Source organism: Pediculus humanus, genomic scaffold, assembly GCF_000006295.1.
Source record: "Pediculus humanus corporis 1103172108290 genomic scaffold, whole genome shotgun sequence".
Lineage (NCBI taxonomy): Eukaryota > Metazoa > Arthropoda > Insecta > Psocodea > Pediculidae > Pediculus > Pediculus humanus.
The window spans coordinates 296,797-307,193 of record NW_002987859.1 but is presented as its reverse complement, the minus strand read 5'-3'; the positions used below and the strand labels follow the sequence as shown (position 1 = coordinate 307,193).

The window sequence follows — 10,397 nt, the reverse complement described above, 5'->3', positions numbered from 1 at the left end:
AAAAAAAAAAAAATGAACGATTGCCAACCTAACGAATATCACGAATTAAAAATTATACAATTAAAAATGAAGAAAAACGCGCGTTTTGCCTTATTTTTCATTAATAAAAAGAAAACGATTAAAAAAAAAAAAAAAAGTTATTATAAAAAACAAGTGAAAAATTATTTCACATACGTAAACGCTACAAAATTGATAAGAATTTATTTATTTTTTTTATTATTTTCGTTATTATTCAATCTCGTAAAAAAAATTTTTTCCTTTTCGCCCCTGTTATTTTTTTTTTTTTTCCTTTGATAGCGTTTAATTTCCGGTTTAATTTTTCGGTTGCCCCTATTTTCAATTTTTCATAAACAACCCTTCCCAACCACCTTTTCCTTTTTGCCAATAATAATAATAATAATAATAATAATAAATCCAACGTCTTTTTTTTTTCCCCTTTTTACGTTTTTTCTAAAAATTTTTGTAAAACGCGTTTTTTTTTTTTTTTTTTTTTTTTTTTAAACGATATCTTTAGTACTGTTATTTTATTATTATTATTATTATTATTTCTTTCATTTTTACACGCGGCAAGATTTCGTGTAATACTATCATCATCATTATTATTACGTTTAACCGTTACACAAAATGAAAAAATTTCATTTTAAAATCTCATATAAAATCTTTTTTTTAAAAAAAAAAAAACCAAATTTCCTCAACTCCTTTTTAATCTACATTAAAAATTTTTTATTTCAAGGTACCACAAAGAGAGAGAGAGAGAGAGAGAGAGAGAGGGGAAGAGAGAAGGAGAGACAACATTTCGAAATCATTGATCCCATTTTTTTTAAAAAAATTCTTTCATTTACATGAAGAATGAAAATTAATCGCCAATATTTATAAGAGAGGAGGAGGTTGTGAACACTTTTCCAAGAAAATTTTCTAACAAAATAAATATTTTTCCGTATAAATATAATTTCAAATGATTTTAGCGCGTAGAAAAAAGCGTCAAAATTAAAATGTCCGCACCTTCCTATGTAATAAAATACACAAAAGAAAAAAGCACACGTTAAAAGTTCAAGGGCATATTTTACAAAGCAAACAAAAAACAACAAAAACAACAACAACAACAACAACAACGAGTACCAAACCAAACTCGTTTTTTTTTTTTTTTTTTTTTTTTTTTTTTTGCAATTCAGGTTGGCGGCAATGCCGTGACGTGTGATTCTTTTTCCTTAGAAATTAAACGTACGAATTATTTGTCGAAAAAATGCCGTTGTAAAAGCGTTTTTTTTTTCGCTAAACAATCGCCATTGCTAGGGATATTTAACAAAGTAGGACAACAAATCCAGATAATTACACGATCCCTCTCGTTTTCCTACGGGATAGATCCCCCCCGCTCGCGAGGATTTAACCTTGTGACTCTATTCCATACTGATAAAAGTAACAAATTTTTTAAAATAAAAACATTTTTCTTTTTTTTTTTTTTAATACCCCCCATAAAACGTTATTTTATGTAAAAAAAAAAATTTTCCTTTCTTTCTAAATACTTCATTTTCATGTAAGAATATATCCATCGAGTCATTTTTTTTTTTTTTTTTAAACATGTACTAATAATAAAAATGGCTTTGAATTACAAAACTAATATTTTTTTTTTTTAAAAATATCATTTTGCAAAATTTAAAAGCCTTTTTTTTTTTCTTAAAAATCTACTTGAGATAAACAATAAATTTTCTTTCTCTCTCTCTCTCTCTCTCTCTCTTTCTCTCTTTTTTTAAAAACTTAATGATGGATAATGTAATTTTCTACGTCGTCTTTTTATATTAAATAAAATTTAAACGCAAAAAAAATCATAATACGCTTAAAAAGATTCAATTAAAACACGACGACGAAAATTATAACGAACTTAATAATAATAATAATAATAATAATAATAATAATAAATTTTCATTTGTTTTCATTATCCCGAATCATTATCATTATCGTTTTCATCAATCATCGAATAATAATAATAATCATTTTGATTTACAATTCTAAATTTTTTGTCTTTATTAAATTATAATTAATTAGTTTGAATTAAATAAAATTGTGATAGAAAAAAAAAAAAAGTATTGCCAACCGTTTGACAATAAATTTATTTAAATTTTTTTTTTTTTTTTTTTTTTTAACAAAATAATCACGGAGGCTTTGTTCGACGGAAAAAAAAAAATCGTTGCACGATTTACGCGCCACCTAGCGAGTGAAAAAAAAAAAAATTTTTTCTTCTCGTTTCGATTATCGAGATTATCGTTTAATATCGAACGCATTGATATAATAAAAAACATGAAAACGTTAAAAATGACGTATAAGAAGAAATAAAAAGTAAAACGGAAATTATTTACCGGAAACCGTTAACGTTATCGTTTTGTATTTAAATTTTCCTTACTATAAATGTGTATAACTTACGTTTCGTACGCGAATAACGAGACGAAAAATTAATTAAACGAAGAAAAAGTTTCCCCGACCCCCCCGAATAATTTAAATGAAAATATATATATATATATATATATATATATATATATATATATTTTAATCGAATTCGATTTATTAAAATTTATTTAAGACTTATTTAAAAAATTTGAAATTATATTCGTTACGACGCGAGAATAAAAATCAAACAAACAAACAAACAAACGAATCAAAACGGAATATTATTACGAAAAAACAATGTTCCTCCATGTTTATTTCTCTTAATTGCGAAAAGTTTTGGAAAACGGGAAAAGTCATTTTTCCAAATGAGTATTTTACATCTTAACGAACGTGCCCAAAGAATAATAATAATAATAATAAACCTACTACGTTTAATCCAATTTTTCATACATACAATTTACATGCATTCTTGTAAAAAATATAATATTAAAAAAAAAAATTTTCCCCCTCTCCCTCTCACTCACTCTCTCTCTCTCACTCTCTCTTCGATTAAAATAATAATAATAATAATAATTTTTTAGCAGAGTAAGAAGAGGAATCGTGACAAAAAGAAAAAAAAAATAGAGAATTATTGAAATTGACATAAGGAAAATTGAATTGAAAATTGAACCGAAAATTTTCAGTCGGAGAATCCACGCTTTTCCGGTTGTCATGACGACATTTTCTCTCTTACACTCTCTCTCTCTCTCTCTCACTCTCATTCTGTCTTTCACTCCGTTTTTTTTTACCCCCCTTTCTCCTCTCTCTCTCTCTCTCTCTCACTCTCATTCTGTCTTTCACTCCGTTTTTTTTACCCCCCTTTCTCCTCTCTCTCTCTCTTCATCTCTTGTAATTAGCCACTCTTTCCTTCTTAGAATATTGAATGCCCTTGATTTTCTCACAAAAATTCATATACTACTACATACTTGAATTAAAACCAATTTTTATTTACAACAGGTGATTGATTGATTGAAAAAAAAAAAAAGGAAAAACGTTCGACACGTTATTCGACAGTCGATAAAAATATTACGAATAATAATAATAATAATAATAATAATAATAATAATAATAATAATGATAATGATAATGATAAAAGTTTTACGCAAAATAATACAATAGTTATTAAATGGAAAAATGAAGAAGAAGAAAAATCAAAAATTTTTTGTCTCGACTGATTGAAAATTGGTTTTAACAATGAAATCGAAGGGATTCATTTTTCTCTCGCGATTTAATTTTATGATAACCGTTAGAAAAAAAAATTTATCTTACATATAAGAAGCACGACATGTTTTTCTATCATTTTACGATTTTTATGCGCTAATTAAGTCTTAACACAAATGCAAATCCACACATCTCGTAACGCAAAAAAACATAAAAAAACGCCATTTAAACGCCATACCATCAATACCAACTCAAAAATGTGGGCTTTTTTTTTTTTTTTTTTTGCTTTTTTTGCTTTTTTCAAATTGACAAAATGAATAAAATTTATGTGCAACATGTATACACAATGTTTACTTATGCATTTAATAAACAAAGAAGAACTGTTTGTTCTGCAATGTCAATTTAAAAATGCATTTGTTATTAAAAAAAAAAAAAAAAAGCCCAAAAGCTTAAAAAATACTTCATGCATGAGTTAAAAGCAATATTTAAGTAATACTCAAACCAAAACCCTTTTTTCTTTTTTTTTTTTAACTATAATAAAATGTAGCTTTTTTGTGATTTTTAAAAAGCAAGTTTTCCTCTTAAATTATAAGACCTTGTGTTTGCTACCGAAAAAAATGATGAGAAAAAAATTAATTTCAATATTTTTCAAATGTCACATTAAAACTAAAGAATTTTTTTTAAAAAAGTTTTTGAAATTTGAGTATAACCCTGTTAAATTTTAAGTTTTATAATAATTTGCACTCACCATCTTGTCAAACAATCTTCAATCGAATTGGTTAAGGCATGACCAAGATGAAGAGATCCAGTCACATTCGGTGGAGGTATTATCATAACAAATTTACCCTTAGGATTCGATTCATGAACACTCGCTCTCTAAAATCAAAAAAAAAAATTTCAAATCTAATTAGTACAATATGCTTTTCTTAATAATGAATAATTTTTTGCTAAAAATAACATAAATTCTCTGTTTTTGAAACTGAATTTTTTGCTGCAAATAAAATATGCTTTTATGAATGCCCTAAAATACGAATAGAAAAATTTCGATAAAAGTATTTTTTGTTACAACAAATGTTTTATTACACAATATGAATTGCTTTTGGCAATTGATTTCAAGTTTAAAAAAAATATGTAGTTATATTAGTTTTCTACTCAAAGTAAAAAAACATATCATAAGAGCAAATGAAATTTTTTAAATACGCTTATAAGAAAGGAAGTAATTGATTAATGTTCTACTTTCAGGAAAAAAAAAAAAAAAAAAAAATTAAAAATTTTCTTTCATTTATTTCCTGATATAACAGATTATTAACTAAAACTAGTCAATTACTTCATGTTTGAATTGGTCAAGGCAGTCTACAAGAAACTGGCTCATTAATAAGAAGCAGAGTGTTAGTTGTTGGTCAACATGATAATGACCTTAAAAGTAATGCGTCACTTAATAAGATAAAAAAATTAGGAAATAAAATGATTGAATGAATAAATTTAATGTCCCCCTTTTTTCCTACAAATTTTAAAAAATATTTTGTTCTAAAAAAATATTGAACAGAAATGTAGCGACAAAATAATAAATTTTGAGAGAATTTAATTTGATGTAGTGAACATTTTTAATTGAAGGTATACTAACTCCATATTCAGGTTTAAAAAATCCTTCTTTTTCCCACCATGAATACCAGGCAGCTTCCACAAATTGAGGACTGTAAGCATCAGGCAGTGGGATTTTGGTATCTTTTTTTTCTCCTTCCGGAGTCGGTACATCATAAACAGCTGCTTCTTTTTTGACTTTCGGTTTTTTCTGAAATTAAAAAATACAATTACTATCATAATGATGAATAATTAAAACTTCTTATTGCAATCATTCATGCAATATTTTTTAATAACAATTTGTTTTTAAAATAATCTGTTAAATTTTAAAACAAAATAAGACCTTGAAATTGTTATGGTTACAAAAAAAAGCCTAACCTTGGAAATAACCAGAAAGGCCAGTTAAATTTTCAGAATACATTCTGTTAAATAAAATAATAATTTAGAAAGTAAAATGTTTTGAGTAACACTGACACAATCAGAATGTTACCAAAATATTGCATAATTTTAAAAAAATTACTCATTTTCCTTTCTTTTTGGTTAGGCCAAATCTCAGTAGAATGCTACACTTTATTTTACTAAAATATAGACTGCACATCATAACATATGTGACATTAGGGAAGTACTAATTTATTCTTTAACATTTTAAGAACAGCAAATAATATTTGAAAACTTAACACAAGTGACCACTGTCAATAAATAGAAAATAAAATATGATTTGTTTTAATGAAGAATCAAATAATAATTTTCACAAAATAGTTACTTTTAATAAAAAAAATTTTGTAACAACCCTCTTGATGAAGTTGACATTTATTAACCTTACATAAAAACACTTTTATTAAATAAAAAATGAAACATTTACCTGACTCTTATCCTTAACAAGAATACTAGCAAGCTTTTCTTGTTTCTGCTTCAACTTTTCTAATTTCGCTAACTTTTTAGCTTCTTTTTCCAGCTGTTTGGCGGTTTTCGGTTGCCCATCTCCAGGGCAATTATTTTGTTCTTCAGTTTCACATGTACCATTCGCTTTAGTCATATTTTTTCTTTTTAATATTCCAAATAAATTTCGGTTATAAATATTATCTACAATTAATGGTACTCAATGTAAAAAGTTCAATGTAAAATATTATACAACTTGACTTTTCTCGACTGAGTCCACGTTTCTAATGAGCCATGTTTTCTACCTTGCACGAGTACCAACCTATTATTTTTACTGACCAACATTTTTCCAAGTTCAAGAGTCATATATCCTTAAGTCAGTTATCGTGAGCTAAAATGTTGGATAAATAAATATTAAGTCACTTGTAAATTGCTGAAAGGTAAAATAAAACATTTGGATTAAATAATAATTACATAAGAATATTATGACTACTTTTTTAATGATAGTATTTTTATACTATCATTTACTTTCGTATAATAAAGTATAATGAAATTTAAAAACTACCTTTTGGCTTAGACAAAAAAAAAACGAAAAAATTTAAATGGAAAATCATCCCTTGGTAAGCTTACAAAAAATGTTAAAAAAAGCATAAAAATTGTTTGTAATAATACAATCATAAAATATTTTAGTACTCAAATCAAAAATGTATTTTTCTTTTTAGTTAAAAGAACTTTTAAACTTTTGCAGTACCCATAATTTAGATACCTCAAAAGCTCATTTAGTTTTTGAATCTTACATAGAACTTATAGAAGGTAAAGTCCTTGTATTATTTTAAACAAAATACATAAATATAAAATTAATATTAATAAAATTTAAAAAAATTTTAAATTTCAGTACAAAAATTTTTTACATTAAATTATCACTACAATGAAATATTGAAAATGTTTTATTTTATCGGGCAAAAAGAAAAATCGAATAGTAAACCAGAAATTTACATTCCAATATTATCGCATGAACAATTAAGTCCTGAAGATATCGACAACTGGATGAAAATATTAAATACCGATAATGAAAAGTAAAAGTTAAAATAATAAATACATGCCTAAAGGAATAATTTTAAACATAAATTCAATTAAAACATAATTATATATATATATATATGTTACAGATTAAATTTTTTAATTAGAGAAAGAGATTCATCATCGGTTTGCTATCAAATAACAAAAGGATTAATTAAACCTGATTCTCCATTAGAAACGATTGATAAAAAAAATTGCGAATATAAAAAAAATCAATTAAATAATTTTATATATACAAACAGAAAACAAATTTATACAAAAGCATTAAAAGAAAGTTAATATTTTTTTTTTTATATATATATATTTATATCATTTCAATTATTATTATTATTATTCGCTTGTTATTAATGTTTTCATTTTAAAAAAAAATTATAATTAATTTAAAATTAATAAATATATATATATATATATATGTATATAAGATTTTAAATTAATAATATTTGAAAAAAGTGCATTTTCCAATCTCCTAATTATCCACTAATTATTATTATTATTATTAATTATTTTTATCATTACAAAATTAACTATTATTATATGTATCATTTGAGCAGCCTACATTATATATTAATAAAAATCTCCATAATAATAATAATTAATAACATGATAAATTCTACTACCTTTTAAACCTGCCAATATTTAATCATTATTATTATTTCTTCTTTTTAAATTTTTTAATAGGCTGTCTTTAAATAATTTATTTATTAACATAAACAGAAAAAAAAGGCACAAAAAATTATTAATTTATATACATTACTTTATTCGAATGCTCCAAGAAATTATTTTGAGCTTTTATAATAATAATAATAATAATTTAATACAATCGATTTAACTTGGCACCCTTATATTTTTTATAATATATATATATATATATATTTAAAGCTATGTAAAGCAAAACGTTAATAATAATAATAATAATAATAAAGGCTAATAATAATAATAATAAAGACCAAAGCAATGATTATTAAAAATTAATTCGAATGATGTCAAAAACTTGATATTTTTTTTTTTAATAAATTACAACCATAATTACACACAGTTATATCAAAATATGTTTATATACATATATAATATAAATATAAATTATATATATATATATATATATATATATATATATATATATCATATATTAAAAAATTAGAAATTTCATTTCATCAAATTAAACAAAGTTTTCAACATTATATTTTAAAAATTAATTACAAATCCTAAATTTATATATGATTTTTTATGACAAATAAATTATATAGTATATTTTTAGTAGAGTCATGTACACTTATCGTCCATATTTATACTAAAAAAAATTTATTTATACTATGAAAAAGTCGTTGAATTTAAAAAAAAAAACCGTTACCGTCCATATTACATTATTAGTTTTGTAAACCAATTTTTCTACAGCTTTAAATATTTTATTAAAATAATTTACAAATAAATAATATTAAAATCCAAAAGATTATTATTATTAAAAAAAAAAAAAATAATAATAATAATAATAACAGGAATACCAAGTTAAATACCTTATCAATAATAATAATAATAATAATAAATTTTAACAAATCATAAGTTTAAAATTTTTTTTAAAATTTAATATAATAGTTAATTAATAAAATAATAATAATAATAATAATTATCAATAATTAGGCCCATTTTTTCTCATATATATATGAAATTCATAATATATAAATAATAATATTAATATATATTTAATAACAAAAAAATTTTATACATAATAATAATAAAGTTGAATGAATGATAAATATTTATAAATAAAATTAGTTATTAAAAAAATTTAAACCGGTCGATTTCTATTACAATATTATTATTATTATTATATTTAAAATTATTAGTAATAGTTATTATTATTATTATTATTATTAAAATAAATCGTTGAGAGAAAATGAAAAAAAAAAAAAAAAAACAACAACGCTAAGGCACAAACTCTCGGTTGAATTTTTCCAATATGGAGTTTTCCCTATTATTATTAAAAAGAAAATTTATTATTATTATTATTAATATTGAAATTGTGTTAATTGAGCACCACTCTAATGTTAAAAAAAAAAAATAAATTCATTAAATAGTAATAATAATAATTGTTAAATAAAGCAAAACAATATACATAATTTAAATAAATAAAAACGTTTTTAAAAATAAATTTTTTTTTTTTTTTTTTCAATTATTTATTTTATTTTATTTTATTTAAAAAAAAGGCAAAGTTTTCAAAAAAATGAAAATAATAATAATAATAATTTAAAAACAAAGATGGTAAATAACAATACAACGATTATTTATTAATAATAATAATAATAAAAATATTATTAATAAATTATTAGAATTTTTTATTAATATAGTCATTTTAAACATTACATTATTATTATTATTAGTCTCAAACGATAAAATCAATTAAATCTATTTTTAAAAAAAATTTTAAATAAATTTTTTCCGCGCGAAGCCTACACAATAATAATAATAATAATCATCGTTTATATTAAATATTTAACAAAAAAAATTAATTAATTAATTAATCATTTTATTTTTATTAATTCTTCATTTCTATTTATAATCAAAAAAAAAAAAAAAAATTTCATTATTACACGTTGTGCCAAAAACCAATTTAAAAGGCACACATTTCATTCCTTAATAATAATAATAATAATAATAATATAATAAGTTAATAATAATGTTAGGTGCAGTCTTAATTATAATTACATACTTATTTATTTATTTATTTTTTTATTAATCGATGATTCGTTATAAAATTTTTCCCACGTTAAATTCAAAAAGAAGGTACCACCACATATCAAACCAAAAATATATATATAAAAAAATTATCATTATCATTATTAATATTAGTTTTTTTTTCTCTCCGAAATAAAATTAAGACAAATTTCATAAATGATTTCTTTTATATTTGCGTCTGTTAATAATAATGTATGTACGTAATAATAATAATTATTTACATTTTTTTTTTTTTTTCTATTATCAATAACATGAAATTCATTATATAAAAAAAAAATTAAGATAATACATATATATAATTATTATTATAATTATTAATAAAGTAAAATTTTTTAAAACCTGTACATTTTTCCTTATTCCTTATTTTTCATGCGCCAAATTTTATTATTATTATTATACTTTTGTTTATTCTATTTCAATTTTAACGAAATCAATCGATCGATTGCGAAATAACAAACCACTCCCCCCCCACGTCCTCCTCCTACTCCCTCCCCCCCGTGGGAGGGAATTTACAAAAAAAACAATTGAATCAACTCGTAATAAAT

General features: G+C 22.4%; 2 protein-coding genes across 2 annotated transcripts in view; one reads left to right on the top strand and one right to left on the bottom strand.

Moving 5' to 3' along the window:
• Phum_PHUM537490 (Valyl-tRNA synthetase, putative) overlaps nt 1-6,199 on the bottom strand; it is a gene marked incomplete at both ends in the record, with an annotated part of 35,508 nt that extends 29,309 nt beyond the window's left edge. The window contains 3 exons of the mRNA XM_002431570.1: nt 4,331-4,458; nt 5,207-5,374; nt 6,026-6,199. Of these exons, the coding sequence (XP_002431615.1) occupies nt 4,331-4,458; nt 5,207-5,374; nt 6,026-6,199 (470 nt within the window). The remainder of the gene's footprint in view (nt 1-4,330; nt 4,459-5,206; nt 5,375-6,025) is intronic.
• Nucleotides 6,200-6,644: 445 nt separating this feature from the next.
• On the top strand, nt 6,645-7,122 carry Phum_PHUM537480 (uncharacterized protein; the record flags this gene model as incomplete). The annotated part of the gene is made up of 3 exons (XM_002431569.1): nt 6,645-6,662; nt 6,765-6,855; nt 7,010-7,122. The coding sequence occupies 3 exons, from the start codon at nt 6,645-6,647 to the stop codon at nt 7,120-7,122; spliced, it is 222 nt and encodes a 73-aa protein (XP_002431614.1).
• Between the last annotated feature and the right edge of the window lie 3,275 nt (nt 7,123-10,397).